This window comes from Acyrthosiphon pisum, chromosome A2 (assembly GCF_005508785.2).
Source record: "Acyrthosiphon pisum isolate AL4f chromosome A2, pea_aphid_22Mar2018_4r6ur, whole genome shotgun sequence".
Classification (NCBI taxonomy): Eukaryota; Metazoa; Arthropoda; class Insecta; order Hemiptera; family Aphididae; genus Acyrthosiphon; species Acyrthosiphon pisum.
The window spans coordinates 64119762-64139915 of NC_042495.1; the positions used below are offsets into that span (position 1 = coordinate 64119762).

At 31.3% G+C, this 20154-nt stretch overlaps 1 protein-coding gene across 1 annotated transcript; it reads right to left on the minus strand.

Moving 5' to 3' along the window:
• Positions 1–774: 774 nt before the first annotated feature.
• On the minus strand, positions 775–19532 carry LOC100574967 (glutamate receptor ionotropic, kainate 3; the record flags this gene model as incomplete). The annotated part of the gene is given in 13 exon segments (XM_029489277.1): positions 775–1006; positions 2489–2687; positions 6869–7006; positions 8935–9158; positions 12629–12835; positions 12965–13186; positions 13623–13775; positions 16418–16585; positions 16702–16843; positions 16976–17145; positions 17726–17916; positions 18963–19118; positions 19251–19532. Coding segments are annotated over 13 exon segments (2317 nt in total), but the record flags the coding sequence as incomplete, so codon positions are not given.
• Between the last annotated feature and the right edge of the window lie 622 nt (positions 19533–20154).

Below are 20154 nucleotides of genomic sequence, written 5' to 3' on the forward strand. Positions count from 1 at the left end.
CTATTTAATGTAGTTGTAAGAAAAAATTATTTAACTCTTGTAAATTAGGTATTTCAGTTAAAAGTATTGATGCATATTATACTAAACTTTAGAGGACCATAGTTAATAACTTAGCGAACCAAAATTGATCATTTGACTGTCAAAATGTTCAGAAAAGAAGCTTTACCAGAATCCATCAAAAAATATAGTGGTTACTATTTGAAAAAATAAAGTCGATTTTATTATTGGTACATCTGCGTGTTTAAAAATCTTATAAAAAAATTGCTTGTTAAAAATAAAGAAACACGTCTTTTTTTGTTTTAACGAAATTCCATAATATCATCGATTTATTCATAATTGTTAAAAAAACCCGTGTTCAATGACATAAGATTCACCCTGTATATTTTTTGTATAGTAAACAATTATACAATAATATATAATATGAATATGTAATGATACAATTTTTTGAAGTTAAAGTTGAAAGGGGCCCACAAAGTGTACGGTGTCCCGGGGCCCAATTGATCTTTAATCCGGGCTTGGCCACGACACCGTTAGTCATTACTCATTAGTAACTAACTCGTTAGTCATTAGTACGCGGCCCGTCACGAATTTTCCGATTTCCCGATGGCCTAATCCGTCTCTGGGTGTAATATGAATATAAAATGATATAGGTATGTACATAGGTACTACGGAGTGTGGAGGAACTGTATGGAGGACGTGTGCACCCGTGACCCTGTATTTACTGCACCTAGAACGCTACAACATTTTTTTAAAGACTAATAATATGCTACTCACTCATCGGCATTGCTATGCCGTACCCTTTGGAGTCGAGTGTGTTGCCGATTTCCATCAGGTTGCAGTTGCGTTCCGTCTGGTACTCGATGCTCGACGATTCCATGAGGAACGCGTACCGGCCTTTACCCTTGAGTACCCGGTCAACGCCCTCCTGATTGCTCTTCGTGAACACGGTCGGGTTAGACGCTTCCATTACGCTCCACATCCTCTGGTACAAACTCAAGTTCGATTTCTGCACAATATATAGCACTTTGTCATTACAATAGCCGATTTATTATTATGAATATATGGTGGCGTGTATAGAACATTTGTTTTGGGTGAAACATAGAAATTGTCTATACCTATCGGCTACCACCGTTCACTGTCCACCACCATCTTCACGCTCGTCAAATAAATTAAAATTTTTTTTTAAACTTATTCAAACTGAAATTATCATTCAATTACAAATAAGTAACTCAATGTTTTAGGTTAGTTTGAATAGGTCCAATCATTTTTGTAGCTAATAGAGTAAGTAATAAATAATAATACAGTAATTGTTTTTTTAAGTACTAGGTACTTGCACCCGAATTAACCAGAACCTGTAACACCCTTAAAAACCCTTAACAAATCAAATTACCCGAAACCCATACAACTCGAACGATTCTATACTCTATTAGTCTATTCCCACTTTTATTTTTGCGAACGCAGAGTATGATTAAAACGTTGTTTTGATACAATACAGTCCACTATGTATAAAGTATACACTGTGGTGTTTTGCGACGTGAAATTGTAGTACTAAATTGTACTATATTACAACAACGTTTTCACCATACCCTACGTGCTCAAAAAACAAAAAGTGGGTAAACTTACGGGGAATAGTCGAATAGAGTACCTATATTTTAAAAACACCCAAATCAACCAAAACCCGAATAAAACATTCTGGCTAACCCAAAATCCGAATAATTTTTATTTCACAATCTTCAAGTTATATATATATCATTTTATATATATTTGATGTGGTTAGATCGATTCTGTAGTTAATTAATTGTTTAATAATAACAATATTAGAGCATTTTACTGTTAATTGGAGGTAAATACTATAGAAAAATGTTCTTAAAATAATTAGAAACTAATATGATTCTATCATTTGGTTCTGATTAAACAAAAATGTTGAAGTCGTAGAATGTGCTGAAGCTGAATGTGGACTAAATAGGTTATAATAATTAATAGTAGATACTAAATACAGACGGTTACCAATATATAGGCTAGAACTGGAAGAAGCGTACCTAGCTAATAAAACGTACTGTATGTTAGTTAAGTATATACCTATGTAATTGATCGAGTTAGGAATAATGCATGCATCTAAGATATCGAGTAAGTAATTAAGTAGTAAATAATGGAGTAATAAAGGAGTAGGTACATTAATAATGAGTAAGTAAGTAATAAGGTAGACAAGTAAGTGAATAACAACTAACCAGAGTATGTGAGTAGCTGAGTACTTAGTAACGAGTAAGTAATGTGATAAAAATTGAGTAGGTATATAATTAATTATGGCTATGGCCAAAAGTACTTAGTAGTTAGTATTAGTACTTGGTAATAACCTACACTTTTATAGATTAGGTACGTTAAGTCAAATATATTTTTATTAGGCAGTTCTTAGTTATTACAATCATAACAATAATAGATTTATGCGGCGCGGCGTAAGCACATAATATTATAGAGCACTGCGGCAGACCTGAAAAAAACTGGCCGTCGATCCTTCTTCGTAACAGCCGTATTCGATGTTCGAGTCTTTCGACAAGTCATCGACGTTCTTGATTGGAGTGTCCAGACGTCCGCTGGTAATAGACGCGGTCAGGTTGGCGGTATACGACGAGGTCATGATCAGCGCGAAAAACCACCACATCCCTGCCACTAAACGCGTGGACACTGCCCTATACACAGCACAGTGGTTACGACTTACGAAACATTTCATGATGTTATATTGTACTGCTACATGCAGGCTGCAGTATAGGTAATTAGAGTATACTAATTACTAATTGTTAAATAATAATAATTTTAATATTATATGAGGTGATCTGTTTAACGTAAGACACTCGTCAGTCGTCGATCATCATTTCAGAAAACACTAACGTTTTTAAAAATATTTCTTGCATATAATTTTAAGTCATTATGAAACAACATTTTTGAAAAATGTATGTTTTACTATTTTTTATTGCTGTAATTTTTTAAGTTTTTAAAGACTTTTGAAATGACAACTTATATTTTTAATTTCATTCACCTAAGCAGAATATTATTTGGAGTATTTTGATCAATCAAAATTAAATTTCAGAAAGTAGTGAACCAACGGATCAACCATGGGTGTATACATGGGGTGGGGGATATGGAGGATGGATTCCCTTTATGACCTTTTTTTTATATATAATATTAGCACAGGGGGGGCAATACCCAGCTATTTGTCTTAGAAATAATTAATATATATCCCCCCCCCCCCGTGAAAATGTCTGTCTATACTACACTACTGGGACCAGCATTTTGAAGGGTACTCCTGTACCAGTCCACTCCTCTCATTTAAACTTTAAATACTTATAACTTATAAATCATAAGCTACACGTCCAAAAGGAAAAATTCGATTTTTAACTTGACTCAAAAAAATAGTAGGCTGAGGAATATAGATACAAAAATGTATTTTGTCATTAAAAAATGTTAGTGATAACAATTGTTTTTTAGAAGAATGTTGTTTTTTAACGACTTACTTGATATTAAGTTAACAAATATTTTCAAAAAGTTAGTCATTTTTGAAATAATGAGGATCACCCTGTATAGGTTATATAGTTATTACTTATTGTAGATAGTTTATAATAACCCGATAATAATATCATCGTATAAAATACAAACGACAATATTATTAACATTTTTGAGGAAAAACATTACTCTGACATAAAAATAATAATGTATAAGTATATTATGAGGGTATTTGACGCAAATATGGTGAGTTGCGTATAATTTAAGACATTTAGCCAAGAGTTGTAGGTAATATAACTAACATTTAGATTCTGAGCGGAGCAATGAATGTTTTGATTTTAAAATGGTGTTTTTTTTCTCTGTGTACATGGAAATTAGTAGAACAAATGCTTCAATTTTCAAATTGGGGGGTAGTTTCTGATAAAACATTGGATCTGGTGGGTACTTGTGAGAGGTCAAAATTGAAAATTCTCTGTACTCTTCAAAGTCTTCGATTGGAGTCGTGTTTTGAAATTTAACATATCCATTACAGTGACCTACTCGACACCTACTGATAAACTGATTAATGTACATCGTGGTACCCACTTGCTCACCTTTTTTCACACTGATTTATACATCCCGTTTTATAAAGATTAAATAAAGTGAAAGTCGTACTTAATGATATTGGAAAATAATATAATATCATACGATATACATCATATATATACATAATATTATTATAACTGTTGACTTGTAATAATAGTCTTTGCTTGTAAGAATATATTGTAAGACCAAAAAAAATTTTTGAATTTGCTAAACCTATTATTAATAGATGGTACTCCATGCGGACTGTGTGGGTATTAAAATGTTAAAATATGTTAAAAGATGATTTTTAGCTTTTGCGTCACAATTATACAGGGTGATTTGTTTTGTAATTTTGTTATGAATAATTATTTTTGTATCATACATAGCTATATAATATTATAATATTTAAACGTGTATAATATTACTAATATAATAATAATATAATATTAGTATATTCTACATAAAAGATATAGAATATTATAATATGAATAAAATAAATTCTTGTCATGTCGAATCTTAAGGGGAACAGAGATAAGTTGGGGATATTATATATTTATATCTAGTCTCATTGCAACGATGCTATTTTGGTGTACTGGTAGTTTTAAGGAATTTCAATTTAGTTCGAGATAATGAAAAATTTTAGATATTGACGTTTGACGTAATATATGTCGGTTAAAGCTAGGCAAGTTAATGATTTTTTTCAACTCAGTTAAGTTAGGTTAATTAATATGTATTAATTAATAATTAATAAAAAAAAGTTAAAAATTAATATACGTATTGAAAAATTTTTTTTTTTATAACACTTGCCTACTTTATTCTTTTAGCAACTTAAAAATTATAGGTATACATATTGTTTATACAGAACTTAATTAAAGTTTTTCGTTACTAAAATAAAACAATTCACATTTCACACAAAACAGTACATGAAATATTTGTTGACATGAAAATGAAATCGATTGAAATGTAATAAATAAAATAAAATTAGAAACAAAATAAATTAAATGAAAAATGAATTCATTGATTTCACGATAACTTAAAAGCAATCAAGTTAAGTTAGCAGTTAAATTACGGATAACCCAAAAGTAACTACCTAGTTAAGCTAAAAAGTCAATATAAAATTAACTTTATAAGTTAACTTCTACTTTTTAACTCGTTAATGCCCAGCCTCGCACTGTATAGGTACATATATATAAACACTGCGTTAGGTTCGCGTGTTGTTGCCTTACTGAGGTGATATATCGGAACCCTGTTGCAACATGGTGCCGCAACTGAACCATATCAGATTAGCCACATTAAGCCTAGTCTCAAGGTCGTTGTTACCGTCTTTCCACGGCTGTGGATCGTTCCATTCGTTGGGTGTGATTCTGCAAACAATCAACGGGGATAGATAACTACGTCATTCAAACGGGTGCGCCGCTGGTTTTCGTGTGTCAGCACACACTGCTGCAGCCTCAGCACCGTATCATATAATAGACCATAGTCGCCGTAATATTATAATATTATATAAGTACCCATGAGGTACCTACATATTATGAACAGGTATAGGGTTGCGCACTGCGCGTTTTTGCACAATACGCCGAAAGTGTATGTATTATGTATATTATTATGCGTATAGATTCTAAGGTAACAACTGCGAATTTAAATATAGCATTTTATTGTATAGCTTGGTCAGTGGCATATTTATTTATACGGAGTGGGGGATGGCGGAAATCTCAGGTTATACAGCAGACAGAATACTACAAATTATGTATGATCACCATGATATGCACCTATAGGTAATTGCGTACTGCAGTATTATTACTTATTGGTTTATTACGTCGACACTCGACAGAATATTTTTTTTAAATCATATTATAATCTCTGATAGTTATATTATCATATTTATATTATAGGTAATATGCACTAATAGCCAATACATATATATGTCTTATATTTAATATATATATATTATATATACCAGGCTTATATTTTTAGAGACCATTGGATCTTCAGGCCGAAAGGACCCAAAAAACTATATTTTAATGTTCAATGAAATACTATTTTATACTAAACTGTAGTTAAAAATTACCTTTAATTATATATTGTCATATTATCTACTACAAAATGTTGTACCTATATTATTTATGGAAATAATTTATATTTCTAAATAAAACAGAACCTACCTATAGCTACATATCATATCATTATTATGTGACTATAGTGTATAATATTATATTATAGATACCTATATACTGCTATTGTTGAGGAAAGTCTTATATTTTATAAATACGCCACTGATTAAGCAGCGGGTGATAAAACTGTGTGATGAAAACTCTAAGCGCAAAAGTACACACACAAACTGATAAACACTGCAAAAGCGCACAATTATATATATATATATATGCTGTATGTTAATTAGGTGATTGGAAAGACAGTTACCCATTAGTTCATGATATTGTAATGTGAATATTTTAATGCAATATTATCTAATGGCCACCCTTTAACCATGATTTATAAAAGTACGTCTTAAATGTTTTAAATACATTGGGACACTGACTTTCTAACCAACTAACACATTGTATACAGCTATTGGTGGATAATCGTGTTTTCTAAAATTTCACTACGGAAATCGGGAAATCACGACCTGCCAGTTGCCATGTATAATACATTTTATACCTATATTATACAAATATTCAAGACTTAATAATATGTTAAACAAATTGTGAAATATAATGTATATATATATTTGTATATAATTAATAATTATATATATTATAGTGCAGTATATCACACGTGCAGCCGACGGAAAATTTAGGTTTGCGCTCACTTGGGTAGGACTTCGCATCCGGCACACAGCACGGAACCGATGGAAAACCACAGGCAGTTGAGCAGCGTCATTGAATTCTCCAACGTGTCGTCTCCGGGCTTGACCGGGTGCGGGAGTTCCCATTCGAACGGTGTCATTCTGAAAACAGTTCCACAACGGTCTGGGCCAACTGCGGTAGGTACCTATATACGAGCCTATATATCCACGGTATAGTATTCTACGGCGTCTCCCGCAATCATTATAATAGGTATATATATATTTTCCGGGACCTCGCATATAATATATTATTACAGGTATATATATATATTTACACGGGATGTTAGTCATCTACAGAAAATACTATTGTGTTCGGCGGTGTTATGGAAAAAAAAACTCAACTCAACCCGCCTAAATCGATGACTATCAAGCGAAATAATAATAACTATATTTATTTAATATTATTATATTCATAGACGAAAATCGGGTTGGATATTGGTATTTTGCATCCCACGAAAGTGAGAAGGGGTTTGATGGCTTAGTAGCAGGCAGTTTCTAGAGTGTGTCCAGAATTAACGATTATTTAATGTCCCGAGTGCGTCCCTAGAAAAAAATATCATATTTTTGACGTATCCTGAATGGGTTCCAGTTCCTTTGAGTTACCCTGCATGCACCATGAGGAAGTGAACTGGCTTACACCCCACAAATATTTGGTTATTACTTATTATATTATTTATTTTATTATTTTGGCTTAGCTATAGATACGCCCATTTGTACACATTTTAAGTTTGGTTGAGTGTTCTAATTTTTCTAATTTCTAGTATTTCGTGATAAATACTTATCTTTTATCTATTATTATGGAGCTACTTTGTGCATCAGTTTACTATACACACTTACTGTCCGTAAATGCTTTGTAGTCGTGCCTAGATATTATCAAAGTTAAAATAAAATGCAGTTTCCTCACCATCGCCTACACAGTCGTTTTTGTAAAAAATAAATATTACTTATGTAATTGAACATTTGTACTATACTGCTATATTATAATAGTCGATCGCTGGTTCTGTTTCTTAAAATATGTATGGATGCGGACCTAGGAGACACCCATGAAAAAGGTAAAATTAAAATCGAAACATCGCCGAGCCAGAGCCGTTTAGACTCGCTTAATGAAAAATATAACCTACCTGTTTGAATTTCGAATGAAATAGGGGTTCCTGTTTAGTCATACAACCAAATGATATTACGCGATATTTCGAACTCGTAAGCATCGTCTAACCCTAATTGGCAGATACTAATTTTTGAAAAACGATGCATTTTAAATTTTTATCCTCCACTGAATAATCCTCTAGTATATGAAAAAAAGCTATCTGTTAGGAAGATTGACAATATTTAGTAATCAAACCAAAAAAGTTTAACTTACCTACTTTTGAACGAATTAAAATAATATGATAAAATTTAATATCTAAAAAAAAAATTTTGGAGACTTGTCAGCCAACTTCCCTGAGGTGTCTCCCAGGTAACGCTAATATGTTGAAATTTGGGAATCAACTGTATGTTTGCTGGGAATCAATTCATACGTCTCCCAAATGGACTTTGAACTCAATTAAGTAATGCATAAAGTAAGTCTCTGGAATCAAATCACCCACACATTAAATTAAAACTATTTAAACCACTTTTTGACTACGAAACGAGTAATACCCAATTCAAAGGCTGCATGTTTTATCCTTCTGGTTATATAATTTTGCTTTATAGCTGTTGAGGTTTGAACGTATAATATTCCTCTCCCCCCTTCCACCAAGAAAACATATTAAACAATTTTCGCCTATGAATATACAATTATTGGGTATTATTTTTTAATCCGGCATATTATTTATTACTTTACATTCTATTATATACATAATACATTATATATATATATATATGTATATACAAGTATATATAATATGGGTTGTATACACACTGTATCGCGATATACGTCAGTGGCGGACGGGTTACACGATGGCGGACTATGACCGTTTATGACTCGTTAAGGCCAGCGGCGCGGTTTCCGCCTGCAACTATTAAGTACAACTCTATTTTTGTTCCTCACTTACCTGGCCAACATGAACAAGAACAAAGACACGCCCAGGTACGCAGTCGCGGTGTACATCCAGACGCTGAAAGACAGCGGGTTCAGGAACCAGAATAGCTGTGGTTTCTTCTTCTCCGGTTTCGCGTACAGTATGCTTATGCCCAGCGTCATGAACGGCGTCGTAAAGTCTACCGCGTTCCGCCGGTCAAAAGTGATCGTAAGGTCACAGATCGCTAGATCCGCCCGCTGCAGCGTCCCATATAACCAACGAAAATAATGAAAAATCGAAAATAGCCGTTTGCTATATATATATATACAGAGTGATTCACCAAGAAAGCTCACTCCCATTTTTTCCTTTAATAATTTATTTATTCAAAAAATGATTTTTAGAGTTTTTAAATTTACTTATGGACATTTTTTTTAAAATTCTTGCATTAGTTTTGTATTACTCAAAGAGTGTCTCTGTGGCAAACTTTTTCAAATGAGAATCCCTCTTTTTTACTGTAAAATATTTAGTCGATATTTTTTTTTTAATACTATTTTGATGTACCTAGTTTAAAATTTGAATGAGTAATTTCTTAGCTATTAAAATGTTTGTACTAAAGATAATAGTCCTTAAAAATGATTTTACAAAAATATAAAATATACGTAATATTGGAACTAGTATTTATTATACTATTTGGTCTGTTCTTACAAATGATTAATGTTAATAAATTAATATTAATGACTAAAATGTTCAAATCACCCTTAGACCTTTTATCCTTGAAACACAAAGTTAACTCAAAAACTCGTACGAATTTTGATTCTGGTAGGACTAATTTTTCGGAAAAATTATCTACTGTATGGCCTTCATTTGAAAAACAGAAGTTTGTATCTCCATAGGACACTCCTTAAGTAATGAAATTCCAAAAATCCTGTTTTGAAAAACTGCATTAATGAAGAACAAAGAGGTGTGAGCATCATGCTTGGTGAATCACCCTTTATATATGGGGTGATCCATTTAAGATTTAACGAAAGACACTCATTATTTCAATAAACACAAACGTTTTTGAAAAAATATCTTTTACATTATTTTTTCATTTAAATTTTTATATTCATATTAATTATTTACACATTTATATTTTTAGTAGGCATTTTTTTTGGGAAAATTATGTAAGAATAATTTTTTTTTAAAACTTTGGTTTTTTTGTTGAGATAATGAGTGTCTTACGTGAACTGGATTACACCGCGATACCTATATATTATAATATGTAGTATATTGTATATATTATTATTTAGTATGAAAGCGGTATTTTTTTTTAAAACTTAAGTTTTTTTGTTGAAATAATGAGTGTATTACGTTAAATGGATCACACCGCACCTATATATTATAATATGTAGTATATTGTATATATTATTATTATAGTATGAGAGCGGTAAACCTGGCCACCTCGTAGGCCCTTGCACTTTATACGCGTTTAGTCTAACATAATCAGACATAAATCCTCGAGGTGGAGTAACCTATAGAATCTAGATTGTAATTAGAATCATTTTTAAGTGTTTTTCAAGTATAAAAAAAACATTATCCTATAGGCTATAGGTACCTCTACGTATATATTTCAAATTTTTTCTTGTTTAGGGAGAATTTATACATGATCGATCGTAATTATTTTGAAGTGGACCTAAGTATAATCAGGTACTTATAGGTTACACACCCAGACAGTGGAGCCGGAGTCCATGTTAACGTCGGGCTATGGCTCGACCACTTTTTTGAAAAATGTGGCATACAGGCCACATTTTATATACATCATAACTTTATTATGAGCATGGGTATATTTAACCCATGTTTATTATTAAATGTATATTAGGGTATCTCTATAGCAAATAATTAAGATACGTTTTAAATTGCTTGAGCCAAACCACACTTTAAAAATGCCGGCACCTCCGAACCTAGTGTATTAAAATTATAGTAATAATCTTTTGCGGAAACATTCGGCAATAAAAAAAAATTTTCATAGTTAAGAGGGTTTTGAAAGGACAATTAGTTAAACGCTCACCATTAATTTAGCCTTGCGAATTATTGTACACATATTTTAATTATATTGAGACATATAGGTACTATTCATAAATGTAACTCATTGAATTCTAAATCTACAGATAAATAACTGTTATTTCTTATCAACCAATAATTGTTATACCTACCTACCTAGGTACTAACTTTGGGACAAATCTTAGTTGTAGGTATACGTTTCTATTAAACAAAACTCATGATTTATGAAAAGTATATAATAAAGTTGTTTAAATAAAAAATGAGAACACCATAAATAATAATATCTACTTAAGTTCATCGATAACAGAAAGGTTACCAATGTTATCATTTTCTGTTAAAAACTAAAAAAAAAATCGTGAGAACCACCTCTAAAATCACTATATAGTTACACCAGCTATTATCATATATTGGCACAGGGGTGGATCCAGAAATATTTTACGGGGGGGGGGGCAAACTTGTCCTTAAAATCGGATCCTCCAGGACTCCAGCAAAAACCTTTTATTACACAACGTAGACACAGAGTACGTCTAGTATAATATTATACAAGATATTATGTACATTATATTTCACGCTAGGTAATGCAATGCCGATTGCCTAATGCGCAAAAATATCACTTTTCACAAATGGAATGATGTGCGACGGCCGACGATGGACGGTCGGTTTTCAATAATATTATTAATTATATTTTTGTAATGTTTTTTCCCCAGAAATTACAACGGTAAGGATGGTCGACGACGGCAAGTTATACCGATAATTTTATTTATTTATAATGCCATAATGGTACAATAATAATGATATTTGGTTTTGGGTAAAATAATAGTAGTTTCGGGTAATAGTTATCGACGAAGACAATCTAATTGTCGTCGTCGATAACAAGAAATTGTTTATCATCGACGACGATCGATGACGGAACGCAATTTAGCTATAAGCCTATACCAGAGGTATTCAAACTTTTTCATCCCAAGGCTCCTTTGAGTCTTCACAAAATGTTGACGGCTCCCAAATTAAAAATGACTGATAATTTAACTCGCGACTAATACTGCCAAACACGACATACGCATTGATAGTTTAACGATGGCAGTTGATGGTATCGCTGTCGCTATTGCGACTTACGCGATCAATTAAAGCTATACATAGCGAATGATTATAGTAGAGTGTAGACTGTAAACAATCCAACGTTTCCCAACCGGTGTGCCTCAATGATAATAAAAAACGTTTTTCGTAAAAATATTTTAAAATATTTATTGGTTTTCAATTATATGACGTGGCTCCCTCCCTTCGATAACTCTCGCGACGCCCCTGGGAGCCGCGACGCACTGCAGTTTGAATACCTCTGGCCTATAACACATTAACACAGTACCTAACACAATATTAGACACTCGCACAACAATACATATAAAATTGTATTATTTTATTTTTCGTAAATTTATATTTTATAATACTGTATTTTGTAGTTGTAATGAACCACGAAAATAATCAAAAACCCAATATATTATATAAATTACACAAACCTATTTTAGAGATTTTGGGAGGGGAGCGAACGGCGTTCTCCCCCCCCCCTTGGATCCACGCCTATATTGGAATTATTTTATATTCGTATTGTCAATTGTGGGTACAATATGTACATGTTAGACATGCAATATATTACATAATAATTAATAGCATACATTATGTTTATATAGCTCACCATGGACTGCAACTCTCCAATCATACCGTTCCACTTGCCGGTCTTGTGATTCATAATGCCGTAATCTTGGTTGGTAGTAAACTTGAATTTAAATCCATTGTATTTGGCCATTTCCTCGACCAAGTCGTACGCAAATCCTTCGAAACATTCTTCGTCTTTGTCCATTCCTTTTTCCGTGGCGTTGCATCTCATAAGATATGGTTGAACCTATTTTTTTGGAAATAAAAAAAAAAAGAACCTAATCTACATAACATTGTTATACATATACTTATGTACACTAGTATATACTTAGTACACACACACTAGGTATAGGTATAGTACGTTTGATATACTCACTAATTTTCCGACGACGATAAATGTCTTGTTCGTAATCGACTGGGCGAATTCTGAATTAATTTCTGACACTGATCTCGTTAGCGTCATATTCAACTCCGGATCCCAAGATCCCAAACGATGTTTCTTGCTCTCTTGCACTCGGACCACATCTAATTTAAAGTAATTTCTGTTACCTGTTTCTGCGTCGAATCTCATTTTTCCGGTCAATCCATTTACCTCCATCTGCAGAAGAACCAATCATCACAATATATTATATCCATTCATATATTTTAAATTATAACACAGCAATAACATCCGCGGAAAGTATTTCGGATCAAATAATATCAAATTATAATCAAATTCTGTTGTGGCGGTTCTAGGGGGAAGGGGGATCATCAGGAGGTCATCAGTTAATAATTCTTGATGAAATTGGCCTCTTTTAAGGTCTCTAAAATAATAGAGTACCTATCAGTTATCTTTATTATTCTATAGAAAATTAATTAAATTTTTGATTTATAATGTTTATTATTTCTACAAATATATTGTAGCTAAATAATACCTGAATATATTTTATACATAATGGCCTGCGTTCTTAGATGCATTTTCGTAAATAATCATGTTACCCGTGTGTAATGCGAACCTAACCCTGGACCCCCGTTTGAATATAATCTTATCTTACCACTCGCATGTAGTTGATTAGACTGTATCCGTGCACCCACGGTTTTATGTCATCACAAGCGATTCTCATGGGCCCCATCGTTTGGGTTGCCACCAAACCATGGAGCGATGTTGCGAAAAAGTTCACCGCATCGTACAGCAAAGCGGTTTTTGTCTGTTTATGAAAAATAAAACAATAATTTATTGCTATTAATATAAAATATATACACGTCTATGTCTTGAGCTATAATATGATATATAATATAGGTATATTTTGTGTAAAAAATTAGAAAATTAAATTTGTGTATTTTCAATGTACATATTGACTCTTGGGTACCGGTTATTATGATTTTTGTATGGATGCAGAAATTAGTTATAATATTATTATAATTGTGGTCACATATTTTAAATTTTAAGTGGAACCGAGAGCTATTGGTTTTTACTTTTTTCTATAACATGACGTGCTTTGTGCTTTTCGAATTAAATTAGTTAGATAAATAGTAGATAATATATGCATGCAGTAATTTTGTATGGATATGGAAAACCACTATAACGCGTTTATTATTCATTTTTCAGAGTTTTCCAGTAAGTTTTAAAACTTTACGAATAATTATGTTTTATATATGTTTGTAACAAATTCTTTAAGATGTTCAGTAAACCTAAATAAACTAAATCGTAATTTAAATAAATATAAGATAACTAATTGAGATGATAAAATAAACAGAATTAAAAAAATAGATACCTATACCTACATTTTTCAAATATTTCACTAAAAAAATGATTTTTTGTTCATTAATTAGATACTTAATATTATAAGATGTTTAATTTGTTTTAAATTATTGTAATACCTCATAAATTTATAAACAATACGAACTAATAATAATAATTACCAGATAAAAAAATTTAGATTTTGAGAGGAGCGATTATGAAACGATAAGTAGTCAAAATAATGTTTTGATTTTCAACTTCAGTATCATTTCTGGAGGAAAGTGAGTCTAGTTGGTTCTTTTGAGAGATAAAAATGGAAAATTCCCAGCAGTTTCAAAACCGTAAAAAAACAAACAAAATTAAAATTTCTACGCAAAACCAGTTTTTGACAAAATTGAATTTGGTTTTTGATGTAACTCTAAAAATATAATCGTCGTACATAACTACATTTTTACCGAATGTTCTATACATCACAACATTTTAATAATATTATTTTGATTCCTTCTTGAGCTTTTTATAGGCATAAGAAAATTTAGTTTTTTTAAACTGTTGTTAAAATTTTTTCGCTCAGTTGAAAAACCTGAAACTTTAAAACAAAATTCGTCATAACCATTTGTAAGTAGAAGTTAATAAAAAAGTTGACGGTAAATTCACAATAATTTGTTATGAGTGTTTAAGATTACCATTTTGACTAAATCACGAAAATTACTTTATTTTGAGTTAGAAATGCACACAGTTTTTTTAATATATATTTAAGATTTTGAAATTTAATAAAAGATAACTCTTAAATTTTCCTATATTTAGCATAAAAAAAAGTTTACCGGGAACTCAAATTTAATTTTTACGAGCGTTTGAAGTACTTTGATTAGATATTGTAAATTAACAAATTCTCAGGCAACGATTAGCTTATTTTATTGTTATTCGAAAATTAATAACTGTAGATACTTGAAATTTACACCAATTAATGTTTATTTTATCATTTCCCATACTTGTTCAAAAAAAGTCTACTTGTTTTGAGTTTATGGACATTTAAAATTTAAAATGTTCTATTTATTTTTCTATAAATATCAATACAATTTTCTACGTTAGGTTAAAAAGGTCAAAAACGTAATAGAAAGTTCCTGATATATTCTTAGAACAGCAGCTAAAAAATATTAAAAATACATAGGTACATTTTTTTTACAAGAATTAAAGTTCAAATGGCAAATTTTATCAAATTGAAAATTTGCGAGTTAAAAACTGATAAAATGTTCAACTTTTATACTTAATGATTAACAATTTAAAACAAGTTTCTACGTAAGTAGTTAATTCTCTAGCGAAAAAACAAAAAATTACATAAATACATTTTTATAGTTATTTTAAGTCAAAATTACACGAAATTATGTCTAAAAAATAACCAAGAATAACGATTTTAGCGTTATATTGTTGTAATTTATAAATATTATTCGTTGGTATACTTGAAACTACTCAAGTACATTATTATATATAAATATTGAAATATAATAATATGTAAATAATATTAATTCAAATTTCAACTTTCCGTCTACCGTATTATAATAATAATATAAATATAATATAAAATATTATCCTAAGCTGACAAATCGTCTCCACTCAGAATCATATCGTTCAATTCAAATTTTACGACATCCATATTTCAATCTCCCACTTGTAACCTACTGTATAGCAGAGTGACACTAACTTAGCTGATTTTTTTTCTTGCATATTTTTCGCATAATTTCACAATTTTGACTGCATATATATTACAATGTATATTTTGATACTTGTTTTAGTGTATGAAAATCTGTGCTCTACTAATAATTCTATGTTATTACATTTTTATTTCGCTACTAACACAATCATTTTATGTTCATTTAAAATTTGAAATATGATTCACAAAATTATTTTTTATTACTAAAATAATTAAATTAAATTGACCTCCATAAAAAAAGTGTAAGTATTCGATACAAATTATCAGAAGTAGGTATTTTAAATTAAACATTCGATATTAAAAGTATTTCGATGTTTAAACTTAGAGATAGTACTTAACATGTTTACAAAACTATCGGCAGGTCGTACGTATACCTAATAAATTTACACATGCATGCTTACTTTCATAGTATCCGGCGATAAAACACTGATCCGTCCGCTTTTCTGTTCGTTGAACACGATTTCCTCGACGGCGTTTCTGACGTGCTGACTTTCCGGGTTGATTAACCGTATCAACGTTATGTTGGCCATCGATTTATGGAACTCGCTGAAACTTAACGTGTGCGCGTCCTGAAAAGATTACAATTATTATTATTAAGAGGCATGAACCGACGTGCTACGGCAGCGAGTAATAATATAAGTAATAATAGTTGTGCTATTTTTTGTAATATATCAATCTCGCTCACTAAATTTGTGATAACGAAACTCTGGTAATCTCCCATGAAGTGCACTTCCTCGGCTTGTCCCAGTATGTGCATGATGTGTTCTACTTCATAGTCCAATATAATGTGTTTTTCACCAGACAACTTCAATTCCTTGAACAACGGCCTATAATGTATTATTATTATTATTATTATTATCAATATTTGTTACATACATCATTGATACATAAATGAGATATTATATTAATAATAATATAATATTATTATGAGACCATCGTGCCTTTATCTAAAGGATTACCGAAAATCGTCTGTAGGTGGAATTTGAACGATTTTAATAGATTTTCCCGGAGCCTTGTGCCCGTAATCGAAATGCATTAACAGGGCTTTGAGTCTAATCAAACTTTCTGGACTTTCATAGATAGCAGTGAAAGAGTTCCAATCCATGTCCAATATTATATCTCGTATCGCCTTTAAACATATTTAGAATCGTTAATATCGGTGGTCTTATACAAATGTTAAATACTAATTATGGGTATAATAACCCCTTAGAAAGAATTTTGAGGATGGGAAATGAATTCAGGCTTGGTTTCTTAAATTTGTAAGTATCCACCGTACCTATTTTATGTTTTCGAAATTCTTATATATTAAAAGTTTTAATTGTATTTTAACTAATCTTATTATTATTTAATACTATAGAATGTATGTCATATTCTCATATGTTTTTGTATTTTGCTATGTTATTATATATGTATATAGTTCTTACTGAAGCCATCTTTGGCGTTTACCTAAATAAATAAATAAATAAATAAAAAAATTATATCATGATGGAGGGGGTGTGATTTCTCTCCTATTCTTATAGACATGTCTAGAAATCCTGCAGACAATATAATATGATAATCTTTTTTTTCCTTCATGGTTACAATCCAGCCGTTGACGGCTTTGAGGGTTGATGACCAACATTGATCGTACATTCGTATGTATATCATATATATAATATGTGTATAATAATTATTATTATCGATTTCGAATGTATAACATATATACTTGCCTTCGCCAAGAGAGACGGATCGGGATAAATATTTATGGCGTAAGGATCAGGGGGTCGGTGGAATGTTTTCCAATGCGTTTCGATGAATGGTATTTGTGTTCGGGTGCTAATAGATCTGACCACATTTGCAATGTCTTCGTCGTCTGTTCCGTCAATAAACGCTGCGATTCCAAGTTTCAACGAGTCACATACTTTTATGGGTAGATACCATAAAAATCCACGTGTTTATTCATACCACATGTAATCAAGAAAACAAACAAAATCAAAATTGAATTTTTGGGATACATTTTTATTTCGTTCCATTATTAATAATTAAATAGATATTTGTATGAATCAGTTTTAATAAGTTTTTCTTAAAATTATTTTATTTATACTTTTTTGGAAAATGTTATCGTATATAATAGTTTTAAGCGATTAAATTATATTATATAATCATAAATCATCAATACTTTATTTATAATATTTATAATATTGGTAAATAAGAGGACGCCAGTACGCCACACCCCCGTATGTGTTGTCACCGTCTTACAAACGCGTAACATACCAAATTTACGCTCAGAAATTCAAGCTTTATGCCGTTAGCTTAAAAATTAGAGTAAATCGACCTATTATGAAACTTGATAGTAAGAACCTTATCTGTGTTTTGTTGGACTTTTTTTTATGATAATTCAGTTTTTAAGTGAGTTATAGAGTGTATAATAAATGTAAATTAAAAATGCTCATAACTCACTTAAAAAACGTAAATTTGGTATGTTACGCGTTTGTAAGACGGAGACAATAATACGGAATGGTAATTATTAGGCAATCTAGGCTATTACACTAGATAATAGTAGGTATAAACAATAAACCACAACAACTGCAGGTCAGGTAATACTATATGACTTGTTATTATGATTGATTACAACAACAAAAAACATAAAACTATTAACTAGGTAATATTATATTCATGTAATGTATAACAAAATTAGTATTCATAATATTATTATATAAATTAATTATGAGAGTGTATTGGCGCATTAATGGAAGTCCAATTATAAATATCTTTAAGTTAAGTTTAAGAGTTAAAAGATGCTGTCGCATACCCTGCCAACCCCCACCCCAAATTACACGCCTAATCGGAAATACACTTATGCATAGGTAAGGTAAATCTCGGGAATCAACTCACTATATATAATATTATATATATTAACATAAATAACAGGGAGTTGTAATTTTATTTATTTATCTATTATCTCACCAACACGTGTCACGTTATACATGTCGTTCACGACGTACTCGGATCTTGGGACGATTTTGTTTTTAGGCAACACCGTGTCCATAATGTTAACGATTTTTGCGCTCACGTTGTACGCCAACTGATTGGCGGAATCATCGTTCTCGTTGAACAACGCAACTATAATAAAAAACAAAACGTTTTACCTATATGGCTATAATATAGTTTAAGTATTAACTAAATATGTAGGTATACGTAAATATCGAACTGTAACTGAAACAATATAATACTATTATACAGAATAAGACTAACCGATTTTTACGACCTTGTTGCTTGCCGACGGCTTAACAATGTCGTCTTCGGAAGCTCCCACGAGCAGTAGTAACATCACGAACGACCAACACAGCGTGACGACGGACGCACACATTTCTCTACCATGTGGGTCGGAACTCGGAAGCACACTGCACACTGAACAAAAACGAAAGATATTTATTTCCTCCTACACTCCTCCAGCGAAAGAGCCAGGGACACACGAGGCGATAATTTTAGACGATTGCCGCTGCCGCATACACACGCTCATCAGCTATTTACTCCTATTCATTAGACACAAGTTTTCGACGATTTTCGGGCATCCGGCCAACCGCCATGCGCACTGCAGTCGTCGCGCTAAGGTCTAAAACGGTAGTTTGTGGACACTCGGTGGTGGCGAGTTATGTATTTATTCCTTTATAATTTCTAGCCAGAATATAAAAAATATCCCAGATGAAGTAATTGACTATGTCCTGAAGTATTGGATGTCCTGCAGTGTACCTCGACGTTTGCAATTGTCTAGGTAACTGTAATGGAAGTGTTAAATTTGAATTCAATTACAAATCATTATATCCGAAAAACAATTCTGAGCGGATACTGTCTGCCGTCAGCCAATATTCATGGATGTATTAAGAATACAATACCTACATTTTATTATATATATGTATTTATATTCAATTTCGTCAACATTTTAACTTGTCTTTAAGGAAAATCGTACTTATGGATTTTTAATATTTTTATATTGGTACAAGAACAACTATTATTATTTGGTATTTTATATTAAATTTTAAATATATATATTTTTTTAATGCCTATAAATAGCCTAAATTCAGTCTAAATATTTTGGAAAATATATTGAGTATAGAAAATAAAAATTTGGGTTGCAATACAAATAACTAATATTGTT